This window comes from Crotalus tigris, unplaced genomic scaffold (assembly GCF_016545835.1).
Source record: "Crotalus tigris isolate CLP2741 ecotype Arizona unplaced genomic scaffold, ASM1654583v1 scf7180000017916.3911339, whole genome shotgun sequence".
NCBI classification, from domain to species: Eukaryota; Metazoa; Chordata; class Lepidosauria; order Squamata; family Viperidae; genus Crotalus; species Crotalus tigris.
The window spans coordinates 2099739-2117394 of record NW_024096718.1 but is presented as its reverse complement, the minus strand read 5'-3'; the positions used below and the strand labels follow the sequence as shown (position 1 = coordinate 2117394).

The 17656-nt window shown below is 41.2% G+C and overlaps 1 protein-coding gene and 1 pseudogene across 4 annotated transcripts in view; both read left to right on the top strand.

The window, feature by feature from the left end:
- Positions 1–4797: 4797 nt before the first annotated feature.
- TBC1D15 (TBC1 domain family member 15) overlaps positions 4798–17656 on the top strand; it is a 47903-nt gene continuing 35044 nt past the window's right edge. The window contains exons 1-4 of one of the 4 annotated variants that reach the window (XM_039344462.1): positions 9102–9204; positions 9797–9892; positions 10371–10469; positions 10652–10726. In XM_039344462.1, coding sequence (XP_039200396.1) covers positions 9824–9892; positions 10371–10469; positions 10652–10726 — 243 coding nt within the window. In that variant the 5' untranslated portion in view covers positions 9102–9204; positions 9797–9823. Of the gene's footprint in view, positions 4931–9101; positions 9220–9796; positions 9893–10370; positions 10470–10651; positions 10727–17656 lie in introns of those variants that run through there. The other 3 variants (XM_039344463.1, XM_039344464.1, XM_039344465.1) reach the window with 3 other exon arrangements.
- On the top strand, positions 10734–17608 carry LOC120308425 (annotated as a pseudogene).

Here is a 17656-nt window from a genome sequence, read left to right as displayed (position 1 = left end):
TAATAGAGTTCTGGTTTTGGTTCTACCACTCGCTCTAATATTTCTTCCAACCATACTTTATGAGCTCGTGTGCATTCCCACCACATAGGATAGTATGTTCCACTTGTCAGATTACATTTCCAACATTTAGGGGAGACATTGGTACACATTTTAGCCAATCTTGTGGGTGGGAGATGCCATCTATAAAACATTTTGTAGAGGTTCTCTTTGTAAGAGGTGGCCAAAGTAAGCTTGTTTCTTGCCCATAGTTCTCGCCAGATGTGCAGATCAAAATTAAGACCAAAGTCCTTGGGTGAGCTTTTTTGAATATAGATCAAATCTAAGGATGATGATGAGGTGGAAGTTGCTGAGATTTTAATGGAATTTTATGAGATATTATTTTCCATGGATTCAGATGATGAATATGTTAATAAATCTAAAATAATGAAGGGTTTAAGGAATAAGAGTTGATAAAAAGTTCACCATTGTCCTGTTGATTTTCAGGAATAAATTTCCACTAAAGGTAAAGTAGTTATGGTTGAGTATAGAATTACACAATGTGGTGGCAATTTGTATGCCCTTAGGATAGAAATTGTTAGAATTTGATGTTAGTTGCTTTTTGGCTTCCTGACATAATACACCTTGCTCATAAAGAATGCTGTCCCTTTTTTGTCAGGTTGTTTCTTTATGATATTGTTATTCCTGAGGCTTTAGAAATATAGTGTAACTACCCACACAATGAGATCATAGATCCAATTTGATTCCCAGCAACCATTAAATAACTGACCACAAAAACAGAATAGAACAGCGCTGGTTCTCAAACCACTCAAACACAGTCTATATTGGCCAATGACATTGTAGTTTTTCAAGTCTGGGTAGAGATCTATACTTACATACAGACAACCATCCAACCTGAAGAAGTGTCTCACAAGAAACAGGACAAGGACAAAGATGCTAACAAGGGAAGCAATCCAACAAATCCAGATGTCTTCTTTGCCCATGCATTTGTATCAAAAGAACCAATATATTTTCCAACAACTTCATAATTAAGATTAAAGATATCTTCACATGCTCTTACTTTAACATAATACTGTACATGCCATCATCTACCAGCAAGGAGCTGGGACAACTTGTGGCCAGCTCAGCATGGCCAGCTCACCATTGCCAAATCACTACTGCCAAGTTGCCACAGGACAACTCCACTTGGACAACTTGCCACGGGGACAACTTGCCGTGGATGGCTGGAGGGAGAACCAGGCAGGTGAGTGAGCAGGAGGGCAGATTGCAGAATGGCGGCCAGGGGCCTCCCATTTTCACAACTCTGCCACTGCTGCCGAGCTCTGGGCCAAAGAGGTCAGGGGTGGTGGTGTGTGTGAAAATGGGATGCCCTCAGCTACCACTGCCTCCCTGCCAACCCCACCACTATCCCCAACCTATTCAGTTCAGAGCTTGGTGCAGCAGCAATGGCAGCAGTGTGGTATCATCCTCCCATGAGTGGTCGACCTACCAAGATCACATCAAGAGCAAGACATGTAATACTCTGGGAGATCTCCAAAAAACAAAAAACCCACAGGGTAATGTTTAAAGAACTAAAAGCCGCTTATGCATTGGTATCAGTGTTCATGAGACTGCCATCAGAACACTGAAAAGCAATGATGTGCATTGCAGGGTTACAAGAACAAGGACAATACTCTCCAAAAAGAACTTCTGCTCATCATCAAGCTGCTTGTGAAAGACCACATGGATAGGCCAAGGCTATTGGAAGAATATTCTATGGATGGATTACACCAAAATAGTTTTTTTAATTGAATGAAAAACTCTGGTGAAAAACAAATACTTTATTCCAGCATTCCAGTATAAGAACCTTATCCCATCTATGAAACGTGGTGGTTGTAACATGGTTTGGGCCAGTTTTGCTGCCCCTGGACCAGGATGACTTGCTATCATTTATAGAATTTTGAATTCTGAATTGTACCAACAAATTCTACAGGAATGTCAGGATATCTGTTCATGAATGGAAGCTCAAGGGAAAATGGGTCATGTGGCAAAACAATATGACACAACTCATATAACTAATAATGTTTAAAGCAGGAGAGATTTAATTTTTTTCGGAAAGTCCTAACCTTAATCTAATAGAAATATTATGTAGGCATCTGAAGTGGGCAGTTCATGCAAAGAAGCCCATTAACATTTGCTGAGTTGAAGCTGTTTTGTAAGGAGGAATGAGCCAAATTTTTTTCAAACTGATGAACAAATGTAATCAACAGTTATTGGAAACATTTGGTTAAGTCAACATACTTTTGCTACACACAAAACATTTAAATTTGTCATCTTCCTCAATAAATAAATGAACAAGTATTTTTGACTTATTTAATTAGATTCTCCTTATTTAAGTTTAAGACGTGTAGAGAACAGATAACATTTTAGATCATATTTATGCAGAAATATTGAAAGTCAAAAGGGTTCACAAATGATAAGCACCATTGTATCTGAAATTTGCCTTTAAAAGGTATGAATTACAACATTTCTTGGATGGAAAGGCAATAATATTGACATTGACAATTAAACTTTTTATTCCTCAAAATATTTCAAATCACTGTACAGTATTGCAAATTCTTTCATTTGGAATTCTGAGCAAGAATTGATATTAGCATACATGATACTCCCTTTCTATTGTCAGAGACGGGGAAATGGTGACACATGCACGATGATGACATCAGAATCTTACAGGCTGCTACGCTTGTGTTCCTTTTGAATATTTTTCAATTGCTGTATTCCATATAAGGGAGATGTGCCCAGATGTGTTATATTTTTAAATCATGTTTTTATCTTGTGTTAAGAGCTCAAACTCATCTTTATGAGTATAGGCTTAAGATACAGAAGGATCTGAACAAACTGGAACACTGGGCGCTATCTAACAAAATGAAATTCAATGCTGAAAAAAGTAAAGTTCTACATTTAGGCAAGAAAAACCAAATGTACAGGTATAGTATAGGGGGTACCTTGCTCAATAGTAGCAACTGTGAGAGGGATCTCAGAGTCCTAGTGGACAATCACTTAGATATGAGCCAGCAGTGCTGCACCTGCCAAAAAAGCCAACAGAGTGTTAGGTTGCATTAAGAGAGGGATAGAATCAAGATCACGTGAAGTATTAATACCACTTTACAATGCCTTGGTAAGGCCACACTTGGAATACTGCATCCAGTTTTGGTCACCACAATGTAAAAAAGATGTTGAGACTCTGGAAAGAGTACAGAGAAGAGCAACAAAGATGATTAGAGGTCTGGAGGCTAAAACATATAAAGAATGGTTGCTGGAATTGGGTATGTCTAGTTTAATGAAGAGAAGGACGAGGGTTGACATGATAGCAGTGTTCCAATATCTCAGGGGCTGTCACAAAGAAGAGGGAGTCAAGCTATTCTCCAAACCGCCGGAAGGCAGGATAAGAAGCAATGGATGGAAACTAATCAAAGAGAGAAGCAACCTAGAACTAAGGAGAAACTTCCTGACAGAACAATTAACCAGTGGAACAACCTGCCTCCAGAAGCGGTGAATGCTCCAACACTGGAAGTTTTTAAGAAGAGACTGGACAGCTATTTGTCCGAAATGGTATAGTTTCCTGCCTGTGCAGGGGGTTGGACTAGATGATCTCCAAGATCCCTTCCCACTTTATTATTATTAAATGCATATATAATGAAAGCGATTTTTCACTGAAACCAGTATCTTTTCCTCCTACACAATTGTATGTTTTAACATGTCACCTTTTTATCAGTTTTATTTTGGTGGTAAAGTTGCCACTATTTTTCTGCCACCATTGCATTTAGTCATGCAATTTATTCAAGCTTTATCAAGAGTCTCTAAGACCAGCTTCTCAGAACAAAACCCAAATACAACTCATGATTCGTTTACTTAGGATTTTGCATCTGTGAAAGAGACTGATACTGTATTTCCTGATATTTAAAAAAAACCTATTATGAAAAAAGCCCTACTAAAATATACCAATGAAAAGTAAGATTAAATGACTTAACAAGATACACATGTAAACATCGGATCCTGTTTAGCCTTTTCTGGAATGTAGTTGTGGCACCCTACTCTGAATGGAGGTTCAAATAATGAAGGTAAGTTTGTTCCATTCTGTTTGTGCTTTTAATAGTAGATACAATTACTTTAACAGTTTGGAAACGAGTAACTAACCAATGTAAAGGTGGAGAAATCAAAGTGATTTGCTGACTGAAAAAATATATTTAGAGAAAGGAATATTAAGATATAGCCTTCTTGAAAAACAAGTTTTCTGTCAACTTTAGCTTAGAAATAGCATGCTATTATTCCAGGGAGCTGTACTAAAAACACCTAGGTATAACAGTGCTTCTGACTATTATTATAATCAATGTTTTTCAACCTTAGTCACTTTAAGAAATGTGGACTTCAAGTTCCAGAATTCCCCAGCCAGCTGGCTGAGGAATTCTGGCAGTTGAAGTCCACATCTCTTAAAGTGGTTAAGGTTGAGAAACAGTGGTAATGGTATACAGTACTTTAAAAAAAAAAAAGTGCCGGAACTCACACAAGTCATACAACCATCCAAAAAAGGTGCCGGAACTCCATTCTGGTCGTTCTATGAGAAAAAAAGCCCTGCTGGTATATATTATCATTCTACTCCAATGCATAAAGGGACGGAGTACAAGAAAACGACTATCATAGGAGCAGCCCAAACATGCAGCAAACGGCGGCAGCAGAAGCAGCGTAAAAACAAGCTCCGCCCTTTACTAACCTCGTTGGTTTCTGCCACTACTTACTGCGCAAACTCCTAATCATCCTCTGCCTGCGCATGCGTTGAGCCGCCGAGACGGTGAGATTCGGTTGGGTGGGGGTTGTTGTGAAGCTGCTGGGAACACGTGAATCAACGTCATCATAAACATTAGTAGCCAAGATGGCAGCTCCGGAAGGGGGAAAGGTAAGGGAGAGAAATAAAATATTTGAGTCGCGGTAACTATAATGTTGCTTTGAGAGCAGAGTAAATTTCATTATGGGACCTCTGTAATGGGTGGGTGGGGAGTGACGGAAATCCCGCTGAGCTGGGGGGATGTCAGGCCGCTGGCTGAACTAGTCTTGCTTCGAGGGGTATCTTCCAAATAACGTCGGGGCAACAGCCCACAGACCTCGGGCGGGGCCTGGGGCTGAGACGTTTTGCATTCGTTTGAAGCGGACGCCTCTTGGTCTGCCGGAATGGGGACAGGTGGTATGACACGTAAAACATTTCCTGCATCTGTGATCAGGTCGGGGTCAAAAGGAACGGCATGCTTTGGTGCTGTTGAAAAGGGAAGTGTAAAGGAAGTTTGGGGAAGAGGGCATACTCCCATAGCGGCATTTTGTGTAACTCCTGTTTATATGTACATCTCTAAATGAACTGTCAGAAGGAAACCAGCCCATCCTTTTTACTGTATTTTGACCTGTTAGGCTTGACTGATTTTTTCAAAGGAGCTTTCTGTGCTATGGTTAAAATGCATAAAAAAACTGATTTACAAAACTTTTCCCCCAAAACCTGTTAAAGATAATCTTTTTGCTTCTTATGTTAAAAAAAATTGATATCAGTGATTGCTTGGAGGCTGCAACTAAGACTTCTGCTAAATAGATGGAAGATGAACTTCTGAGGTGCTCAGTAACTAATGAATTAAAATAGAAATAGTTTTTAAAAGGGTATTTTTTCACCACAGCATATGGTTTGGTACATATAAGTGATATACAGTGTTGGTAGTCATCCACTGTTATATTTAGATCATTTTCAGTGGGAGCACAACTGTTTCAGTTTTTCAGATATTTAATTCTTCTCCTAAGCTAGTTATACTGCTCAGTTAGAATATTTTAAGTAATTAGGAATCAATGTTTGTGTTGCCGGATTATAGCTTTCAATCCATTCTGATTCGCTAAACAAATATCTTGAGTTCAGAAATTTTATTTTTATTGCTTAATGGTATAACTACAGTATAAGCAAAAAAGAAATATAAATAAAATGAAGCTAACATGTTACAAGAAGTATGTAAAAGCAACTCAGTTTTAAACAACACATTACATCTTGATTACATTATATATCAATTTTCTCATTAGAGATTGAGAGTGAATGATAATTTTTCTGAACATAGCAAAATTATTTTGGTTCCTCTCCGAGGTAGCTAAAATTTATCGATAAATCTCAAGTTTTCAATATTCAACTTTGTATCAATTTTTAAACCTTATGTATCTTTCCAAATTCATATTAGCCATTGCATAATTATTAAACCAAAACAGGATGACTATAAGGCATTTATTGGTTTTTCTCAGATTTATTACTAGTATAAATGTTTTATGCACAGTCCTTAAATGTCAACTGAGATGTTCAGCAAATATAAAAATAGTTTGATTAAACTCATGTTAAGATTATAAGAAACTTTAATTAAATTCAAGACAATTGATTTATTTAATTATCGTTACAACCACGATGTTTTTCTCCTGCCTGCACCTCATTTGCCTTCAATCTTTCCTTGGAAGATTAAATGAAGTATGCCATATTTTTCTGGGTGTCTGACATATTCTAATTTTCATTTTTTAATTGTTTGATGATTTCCCTTGGCTTTCCCAGGTGGCTTATCACCTCCTCATTTATTCCATTGTACACACAAAATATCATTTGATTATATATTAAGCTATTGGACCCAAAGACAAATTAATAAAAAATATCCTTGATAAATTCCATACAACTCTTTCATGCTAGGGTTATCAAATAGTTGTCAGAGCTAGGATTCCAACATGTTTTATCCTTGGACAAAATATCTTTTGCTGCTTTTCACCAGAAGCTTTCCTCTTTCCTCCAGAAATGGGTTCAGTTACTCCGGTGACTAGGTTAAAAAGAAAAATGGCAATATTGCCCAAAAGACATGGACAGAGGCTGAATCTACTTCAGTTTGAGGAAAAGCAGTGCTCACTCATTCCATACATATCCAGACTGGCATCTGTTCGTGTCCTAGCTTTGCCTTTAGAGTGCAGTTTCTGTACTGTAATTATAGATTATAGTTACTGAGGTGGAAAGAAGAATGTCTCCAGGATTGGTTTTAGTTGATAACGTAAAGCAGACATGTCAAACACAAGGCTCGCGGGCTGGATATGGCCCACTAAGAGCTCAAATTTGGCCCCTGAAGCTGTTCACAGAAATGGCAAGGAACCGGCCCCTGCTGCCCCAGCCCTGGCCCAACCCAACCCGGCTGGGCGATTTCCCAGCACACGCACAGGAAATGGTAAGAGCAGCTGCAGCTCATTTGCCTTACCCTGCCCCACCCCCCCAGCCTTGCCCGTCCGGCTTTCACTGGGATCGCCCCACCCCCTAGTGAGAGAGCTGCGGGCGGCAGCATCCTTCCTTAGCATGGAGGAAACAGAATGGGAGCTTTAGAATTCTACCTGCCAGCGTGCAATAGGAGTTTGCAGGGGCTGTCGGGGACACAGCAGGTGAACGGCAGCAGTTTTCGGTTTCTGGCATGGCGGGGGTCGAAAGCAAAACTGCCCTTTTGGCAGGCATAGAGTCAACCCCGGCGTGGAGGCCACGGAGGGGAGGGTGGACTGAAACGTGCTCAACACTTTTTTTTAAAGCTACCAGAGGCTCCTGTCAGAAGTTTCCCATTTTGACCCCTTCCCCTATCCTTTCCTCTTGCTCCCTGGTTCTCAGCTCATCTCTCCCAGAACCTGCACACGTGTGTGTGTGAGTGTGTGTGTGTGTGTGTGACCTCCTGCAGCCCCACGCTGTGGTGAAAAAATACCCTTTTAAAAACTATTTCTATTTTAATTCATTAGTTACTGAGCACCTCAGCCTGCCATGGGGCTGTGGGTGGGAGCTAAGGGAGGCAGAGTATGATGCAATTGGCAGCACGTTGAGAAAAAGAAACAAGTACTCAAAAAAACCAACTTTCATTAGTTTGCAGCCTGCCATCGCAGAGAGGGTGCGGGGCTGCAAGGAGTGAGACACACAGACACACACAGGAAGGAAGGAAGGAAGGAAGCAAGGAAGGAAGGAAGGAAGGAAGGAAGGAGTCAGGGAGGGAGAGAGGGAGGAAAAGGTATTTTGGTTGGAAATGTCCCAGTTCAAAGGAGAAAGCATGGAGAAATGTTTCCCCTTTTGCATTTGAGCATCCAAGAAGGGACAGGAAAGGAGAAAGGAAAGAGGAAAGACAAAGAAAAAAGAAGGAAAGAGGGGAAGAGAATAAGAAAGGAAAAAGAAGGAAAGGGGGAAGGAAGAAAGGAGAATAAAGAGGGAAGGAAAAAGAAGAAAAGGGAAGAAGGAAGGGAGGGAGGGGATTACAATGAGAGAGAGGGAGGGTCTGAGGGAAGTGCTGTCTTAGCATTTGGCCACCAGCAGCCCTGCTGCCCTTTTGCCCAGACCACACAGGTGCCCCCAACACAAGCGATGTTGATGACCACACCCACCCTGACCACGCCCCCCCTGAGGTCAACCACAATCCTGATGTGGCCCTCAGTGAAATTGAGTTTGACACCCCCGACGTAAAGGATGTAGACAGGTTACAGAGTTTTTATATGTTTTTTCTCCCCTCTCCCACTAAATCTTTCTTTGAAGATTATCTCAAATTTACTTGAGTTATGCTGGCTGGTAACTTCTAGTATGGTATATAGTATATTGATAAGTTTTGTTTAGGAATGAGAAGAAAGTTCACTTACACTTATTCATTAAGGGATAACTAACATAAGTTTTGAAAATGCCTATCTTAATGTGTGAAGAAGTAATTATATTTGTAATAACTCTGTCTGAAAAAAAAATTAAGGTAACTACAGTTATTCTAAATACTAAATGGGAATCCATTTTTATCAAACAATCATTCCAGAAATTAAATCTGTACAATAGAGAGCTTTTGTATCCCATGAAGCCACTGCATTGATTCAGGGTTTTCTGCCTGTATTTTCCATCTCTAAAATATCAGTTAACAGATATTGCCTGAAGCTTGTCACCCTTTTATAAAATCAGATTGTGCAAGATGAATTATCGGGAGTAATATATCAAGGGTAATATAATTTGCAATCTTGGCATTCTTTGTCTTGCCTTTTGTATCAGGTTAGTTTAGTGGTTCTCAACTTTTTCTTCACCACAGACCTTCTTTAAATCACTTTTGTGGCCACGGACCAGCAAGACTTAAATCATAACATTTCTTGAAGCCTTCACGGATCTCCTGTGATGATATTGCTGCCCCCCAGGTTGCGAAACACTGGGTTTGTTAATTTGTGGGTTATAATTTTTTAAAAAATGAAGTGATCTCATGAGCCTAAGCAAACTAAAACCTTGGTACAGAGAAATATAGTACTTGGTTTGGAGATGGGCGAAAATGCTCAAATATTTCTTTCATTTGTGTTCATTATTGAAGTTACAGGATTATCATGATATGAATTGGTAGGAAGTTATGTTAACCTGCAATGATATGTGTTCTTTCATTTTATGATATAATAAATGTGAAACAATGAATTGGCTTGTGTGATGTAGGACAGTTTAACTCCATTCACTTTTGCTTGGTTTCTAAAGCAATTATTTATTTTGAGCAGAGGCATATTTGCATATGACTGTTACATGTGAACCTGAAAATGTTCATATGTTGCCAGTGCTATGATTTAAGGCTTAGACAACTGGACATAAAGTTATATCTAACACTTTCAGATTAATTTTCTAAAAATGTAAGCAAATTCAAGTTAATTTAACTTGATTTTCAACAGTATGTCAAATAGATTCATTAATATAGAATATAGCTTAAAATATTTAAAGGTATTTCTCTTCCCATTTGTTCCTGAGCCTCAGGTCCTTGAAAGCCCATTCCAAGTGTCCATGCACTCTGAAGTGTGGGGAGTGACTGATGGGGTTGCTTATTTCCATATGAAGGATTTCTCAGAACTTGTAATTAATTTTCTATTTGAGCTTTTGTGTAGTATTCTGTTTTAAGTAGCCTGCCCTTTTCATTTCTGATGAAAGCTTTTATTTAAAAGCTTTAAATTGATAGCTTTATTATTTTTGTATTTTAATAGTACCTTGCCTTGTGGCTAACATGCTTTAGGAATCAATAAAAATGGAATAAACTGTTTCTGAGCTCTTGATTTTAATATACCTTGTGTTGCAAAACTAGTCTTGTTTATTTTTCCATCCATATTAGTATATCCCCAGGCATTCAATGTTCTATTTTAATAGAAAATCTGCCCAATTTATTACTTGACTGGCCTAGTGAGTATGCAATATAAGCTTGTTATTTTTTCTGAAAGGCCCAAATTGCATTATAGTAATTGGTTCTGTCCCCAAAGCAGGTTCAGAACAGATTGCCAGAAAAGCTCTTAGTGAAACAACTCTGCTTAATTTATTATTTTTATTTTATATGTTTTAGGTTGTATATGAACAAGAAGGAGTTTTTGTTCATTCTTCAAGTGAAAATGATGAAGATCATGATGCTTTACAATCTGGATTATTGCGAGTTATTGAAAAGGTTACACATCAAAATTTAGGGTTTTCTCATTTGAATATAACTGTATAGTATGTTTCCTATGAATTTATTTTCCACTTTTTATGAAAAATGATTGTTTGTATAGAATAAATCAATATTATTTTGTAAATATAAACAGACACTACTGCATTACTTTTTGAATAATTGCATCATTTGTGTTTTAGGGCACTGAGGTGATAATAGATTGGAGACCTCTGGATGATTCATTAGATTCTTCTAACATTCTATATGCTAAAAAGGTATGCTGGTTATTTGTAGCAATCTTTTGTTAAAGCTTTAGATGTATATCTTAGAAAACTGAAATAAAAATAAAATGAAAGTAGAAACAATTAGATTGCTTCCCAAATATTCTATATTGTAACTTCTAGAAACTCTGACTAATATTTCTAATGATCAGACTTTTGGGATGCCTGATCTAAAATATCTTGTCAACTCTTCATGAAACAAACATCATAAGAAATACTAGAACTCTAGTATATTGATGCAGGTTATTATAGCAGAATCTTCAAAGTCTAACACAGAGGCCCCCAACTTTTTAGGCACCAGGGACCGGTTCGGTGAGGAGAGGTTTTTCCGTGGACCGGAGGGGGCATAGTTTCGTATGCTGCCTGCATCCTATGGATGGGGCTTTGTTTGTTAGCATGGCCTGGTTTCTGGCATGCTGCGGCCCGGTGCCGGTCCATGGATCGGGGGTTGAGGACATCTGGTCTAACATATTGTCTTCCCGTTTTATCAGAGAGACTCAGGGGAGGCAACTTTAATTTTTTTCTCACACTTTCTTGTTTTCCCAGACTTAGCTCACGTTTTCCTAATAGTCTCTTTCTCATAGGTCATCCCTCTGGTCCTCTACAAGGATGGGTAATATTTTGATACTTAATCTTTTTAGAAGACGGGATCAGAATTTGTGAGGCAGTGTTAATGCAGATGCCATATATCCACATGACCATTTTTCTGTGATTTTCTTTTTTAATTGCTTTATCTTTATAGTTGGCTAAGTGATAAGAAACAATATTGTGACTTTTGAATTAACAGAGTTGTGGAGACTGCAAAAATTGAGTGAGGACTAGTTTCTCACTCATGATCTTGGAAGATGGCAGGTTGTCTTTCCAAGCCTAAAGGTTATTTGCACCATCCAATAACAGGTTATCTTGGGAGGAGAAGAACTTAGATCTTATATCTGGTGGGCGTAATCAGCATAGAAAGCAATAATACATAGCACAATTGTGCATGTTTATTGAGTCAAAGTTTGAATACAGTTGTCCCTTTAATATATTTCTCTATTCTGGCATGTCTAATTGGAGATACAAATTGTTGGCCAACATGATTTTTCCCACTATTATAATTAGGTTATTTCACTTAATAATCTGACAATTCCCAAACATCTTTTAATTCCTTGATTTTCTAATGTTGAAAAGTTAACAAGAAATAACAGTTAAAAAAGCAAATAAAACAGAAAACCATGGAATGTTTTATATTTCATACAGACCCTTATACACTTCACATACTTTTCAAAGTTTACATATAGAATTTCTCTTTATCTTCAATTACAATGATAATGAGAAAATAACTTTGCAACCAATGCTTGCATTTACGACTGTAAAGCAAAGGGTCTGTAAAGCAAAGGGAAGTGAAGTAAGATTGTAAGCACAATCACAGTTTCACTTGGTGACTGCTTCACTTAATGACTGAGTTGCTGGTGCCAGTAGCACCCCTAAACAAGGATTATTTGTAATGCAATCCTATGTTCTTCTATTGAGAATTAAGCTTCAATGGATTTTATATTTAGGTAAGTGTCTAAGATGACAGTCTAATGCTGCAGTTCTATCAAAGGATATCAAAAATGCCCATAATGAATGTGATGTAATTTGGTAATGTTATGTATTGAGGTTAATTTAGTTGGAAACTGTTGGAAACGGCCAAAAGGCTGCACCTGTTTAAGCTCCAGACTGACTGTCTACATGTTAATTAACTTGTCTTTAAGAGGGAAATACTGCTTTAATGCTGCTGCCTAGTGGTGAGCTGTATAAATAGTGGTTAAGCAGCAGTTAGGGCTGCTTCTGTTGTTAGCTGAATAAAGAGTTGCTGTTACACCATTCACCTCGTCAATGCCTCACCGAACTGGAAACATAACAGTGGTGACGAAGGTGGGATGTGCTGCGAAGAAATAAAGAGCCAGAAGTCACTAGCCTCAGTGCCCTGGTAGGAACTATGTTCCCTCCCTCTGCCTGCCAGTAAGCAACGCTGGAGGCCAATGCCCGTCCCCAAGACCACCAACAGAAGCCTTAGCAGCACAAGGCATTGCGAGGTCAGAGACAATTCACCATGGCCAAGCTCGGAAAATTGTTGGAGTTCGATGTGTCGCATCCTGAGAGGTGGAGCTCTAACATTTCGGGAGTTGAAAACTACCTGAGAGTTAACCAAGTTAGCAAAGATGGCTTAAAGGCCGCAACGCTGCTGTGCGTGTGCGGCCAGGTGACATTCAATATAGCCGAAAATTTAGTCGCTCCAGTTTCGCTTGAAATGGTTGCCTATGCTGAACTCAAGAAAATGCTCAAGGAACATTTCTAACTGAAGCTCTCTGTCATTGCCTGGAGACATGCCTTCGAACAAAGGGAGCAACAACCAGGCGAGTCTGCTGCTGAGTTCATAGCTGCCCTATGACAGGCGTCCCGGCTCTGCAATTTCCAAGACCTCAAAGAGAGACTGAGAGACCATTTAGTTTGCGGGTTGAAGAACAGGGATTTTCAGCAGAAGTTGTTCGCAAAAGAGACCTTGTCGTTCCAAGACGCCCTAAAGGAAATCATGGCTGAAGAAGCCACTGGGGGGAGCCGTAAAAGCCTTACGGCCCTCCAAGAACACTCCCAGCCCAGCAACCATCCACGGGGATGCAGAAAGAGGTGAGGTCCCCGACATGGACCATGAAATTGATCGGCTGCAGAAGCCACCTGGAAGAGTTCAACAGCCACTTGACAAGGAAGTTCCCTTCACTCAACGTATGGGCTGTGGAGGCCAACATAGATGCTCGGAGTGCAGATTCCGCACAGCATCATGCCGGGCGTGCGGGAAGCAAGGCCACATCATCGCCATCTGTAAAGGTTGCCAGAGGGACATTCCACAAGAAGAATTTCCCAGGAAACATACCGGGGCCCCGGGGTAACACAGAGTTGTTTTTGTGCTAGCAGAAGGAGCGTGTTTAGAACAGGTGCCCATCGCCCCATGAAGGAGAAGCTGAGACTTAAAGTCAAGCTTCATGGAGTCCCATGCAGCATGGAACTAGACACAGGATTCAGCCCTATCTATAATTTCCCAAGGAACTTTTAACCACATTTGCAGTCACAGCGGCAAACGAGTCAAACTCAAGCCGTCGAATCTCATGTTAACTGATTTCCAAAACTCCCGCATAGCGGTTAAAGGAGAACCCACATTCAAAGTGCAGTTCAAAGAGTTTGAGGGTCCCCTGGACATCGTGGTTGTTGAAGGCAACTGCACAAGCTTCATCGGGCTAGACTGGTTTGATGCATTGGGCATCCATGTGACTGGCATAAACCGAATGCAAGCAACGGACCTGGAGGCCGTTTGCCAGGAGGTTGCTGATGTTTTCAGCTCTGACTTGGGAAAGTACAAGGGACCTCCAATTGCTTTCCACCTTGATCCTACCGTAACTCCAATAAGGATTGAGCTTCGTAGAGTGCCTTTTGCCCTTAAATCTAGAATCAGTGCAGAGCTGGACAAGCTGTTGCAACAAGTCGTGTTGCAGCCAGTAGACAGCAGCTGATGGAAAACCCCTATAGTTACGCCATTTAAGGCCAACGGGGAAGTGTGCATTTGTACAGATTATAAGTGCACTATTAATAGAGTGCTTCAACAACATTCATATCCGGTGCCTGTAGTCAGCCATATTTTGGCATATTAGCCAAATATATTAGCCACATATTCACCAAATTAGATCTGGCTCAAGCCTACCAACAACTGCCTGTGGACGATGCCACGGCGGAAGCTCAGACCATAGTTACCCACGGGGGCTTTCAGGGTAAGATGCCTACAATTTGGGGTCAGTGTCGCACCAGAGATTTTCCGGAGCATGATGGAGCACACGCTCAAAAATATCCCAGGAGTGTGTCCATATTTCGATAATGTCCTCATAGCTGGGGAGTCAGTAGAAATATTGGCAGAAAGGCTCAAAGCCGTTCGTCAGCGGTTCCACAAAGTGGGGCTGAAACTAAAGAGGGAGAAATGCAAAATAGGGGTAGCTTAAGCCGAATTTCTAGGGTTCCGCATTGATGCTGCAGGCATTCACCCTGCTGAATCCAAGCTCAAAGCAATTCAGCAGGCCCCCAGTCCTACGTCAAAGCTTCAGGCCTTCTTAGGGCTACTTAATTTCTATCATGCCTTTCTTCCACACAAGGCTGCAGTGGCAGAGCCGTTACACGGCTCTTGGAGAAAAAGGCACAGTGGCAGTGGACGAGTGTCCACAAGAGAAGCTTCTCAGCAGTCAAATCATTGTTGTCTTTAAACTCAGTACTAACACATTTTAACGAACAGCTGCCCATCAGCATTGCTTGTGATGCGTCCCCATATGGGGTAGGGGCTGTGTTGAGCCATTTAACGGCTGATGGGAGACAAGTCTCCATAGCCTATTATTCAAGGACCCTGTCCTCGGCAGAATGCAACTACGCCTAAATAGATAAGGGGGCATTGGCCATTGTGCTGGCATTAAGAAATTTCATGACTAATTGTATGGTCGGCCATTCATGGTCTTTACGGACCACAAGCCATTACTGGGTCTGTTCACGACGGACAAACAAACACCTCAGATCATTTCTCCAAGGATGCTGAGATGGTCCATCTTTCTGTCAGCTTATAATTACAGCTGATTCACAAACCGGGCAGGGAAATGGGCCACGCAGATGGCCTTAGCAGACTGCCCCTGCTGCACTTAGAGCCAGACCCCACTCCAGCGGCTTGCATTCTGGCTATCCAGGATTTGCTGAAGTCTCCCCTTAACGCAAGGGACATGGCTGCTGAAACAGCTTTGGACAAGACACTGAGCCACGTGTTAATTTGGTGCTCATAGGATGGCCGGACATAAGTCCGGGACCTAGCTTTCAGAGTTTCAGTAGGAGGAAGGATGAGCTTTCAGCTCACAAAGGCTGAATTTTGTGGAGGAGTCGGGTCATGGGTCATAGTCCCGCACTCCCTGAGGCCCAGGATACTAGAGTCTGCATGAGGGACATCCAGGAATAGTCTGGATGAAGGCACTTACGAGAAGCTACCTGTGGTGGCCAGGGTTAGATAAAGATATTGAGGCCCAAGTACACAGCTGCTACATTTGCCAGCAATCCCGACCAGAAATGCCACAAGCCCCCATCCATTGATGGGAAACCACACAAGCCCCGTGGTCAAGAATCCACATCGGTTTTGCAGGCCCCTTTCAGGGGCAGCTATTCCTTATTGTGGTGGACAGTCACTCTAAGTGGTTAGAGGTTGCACCTGTCCCAACTATGACTATTGCCAGGACCATTCAGGAACTGCGCAGGATCTTTGCAACGCACGGGTTACCCGACGTGATAGTCTCAGACAATGGGGCTCAGTTTACCACTGCAAATTCCAGTCCTTTTTAAGGGCTAACATGATCAGGTACGCTGCTTCGGCCCCTTTTCACCCAGCCTCTAACAGCCAAGCGGAATGCATGGTTCAAACGACCAAAGTATCCTTAAAAATGATCGTAACCGGCAACTGGAAGCATAGACTAGCAGATTTCTTACTCTGCCAATGCACAATTTCCTGCACTTCCACGGGCAGAAGCCCAGCAGAATTAAGATGGAGCCATTGCTTAATCACTAAGCTGGATCGTCTGCATCCAGACCGAGCTGCATTGGAATCAGCACAGCCAATGCCACCGAGGAGATTGCAAGTTGGCAACCTGGTTTGGACTTGAAACTACAGGCAAGGGACACTGTGGGTGGTAGCTGTGGTTGGTAAGGTGTCAGGGCCACTCTCTTATGAAGTGGTCCTGGAAGACGGTTGTGTGATATGCAGGCATATCGACCAACTGCATAGGAGGCTAGTGAACCAGCCACTGGCTTATGACTCTCGCAAAAGCCAAATCCAGGGGCAGCCCGACAGCAGTCGTACATCGGAGTCTTCGAGCATGGGCGAGATTCCCAGGAGAGGGGCACTAGTGGACAGCGAGTTGGCCCCGAACACAGAGTCTGCACCCACTGAGCAATTCTGGCAGTCGGCTCCGATTCCCAGCCCGATGGAAACCGTTCCACTTATGGACACTGGCTTGGGTCTACCTGGACAGACCAGCCACAGAGACTTAGTGCTACCCGTAGTAAACGGGTCCCAAAGCCCTAGTCTACCCAGCCTGGCCGGTTAGCTATTAGATTGGGAGCCTACAGTGGTGCTGAGGTGCTCGGAATGGTCAAGAAGGCCACCAAAATATTTACAGGACTATGTTCAATATTTGTCATTATGAACTATCTAGGGGGAAGGGGTGTTATGTATTGAGATTAATTTACTTAGAAACTGTTGGAAACTGCCAAAAGGCTGCACCTGTTTAAGCTCCAGACTGTCTGTCTACATGTTAATTAGCTTGTCTTTAAGAGGGAAATATTGCTTTAATTCTATTGGCTGCCGCCTAGTGGTGAGCTGTATAAATAGTGGTTAAGCAGCAGTTAGGGCTGCTTCTGTTGTTAGCTGAATAAAGAGTTGTTGTTGCACCATTCGTCTTGTCAATGCCTCACCGAACTGGAAACATAACAATGTAATACCAATTTTACTAAACCACATGAAGATAGAAGCAACATGATATCTGTTACTGACAGTGATCATTGGGCTCCTTGGCAAAAGAAAGTAGGAGAATTCTAAAGCCCACAAGTTTACAGTTGATATACAACACCTCTGAAATGATACATAGGATTCCTTTAGAGCAGGAATGTAGGACTTGGTAATATGGGTTGACCTTAATATGGCCTGACCTGATGTATCTACATTCTGCCTTCAGGTGGTTTGGAGAATAGCTTGACTCCCTCTTCTTTGTGACAACCCCTGAGATATTGGAACACTGCTATCATGTTATCCCTTGTCCTTCTGTTCATTAAACTAGATATACCCAATTCCAGCAACATTTCCTTATATGTTTTAGCTTCCAGTCCCCTAATCAT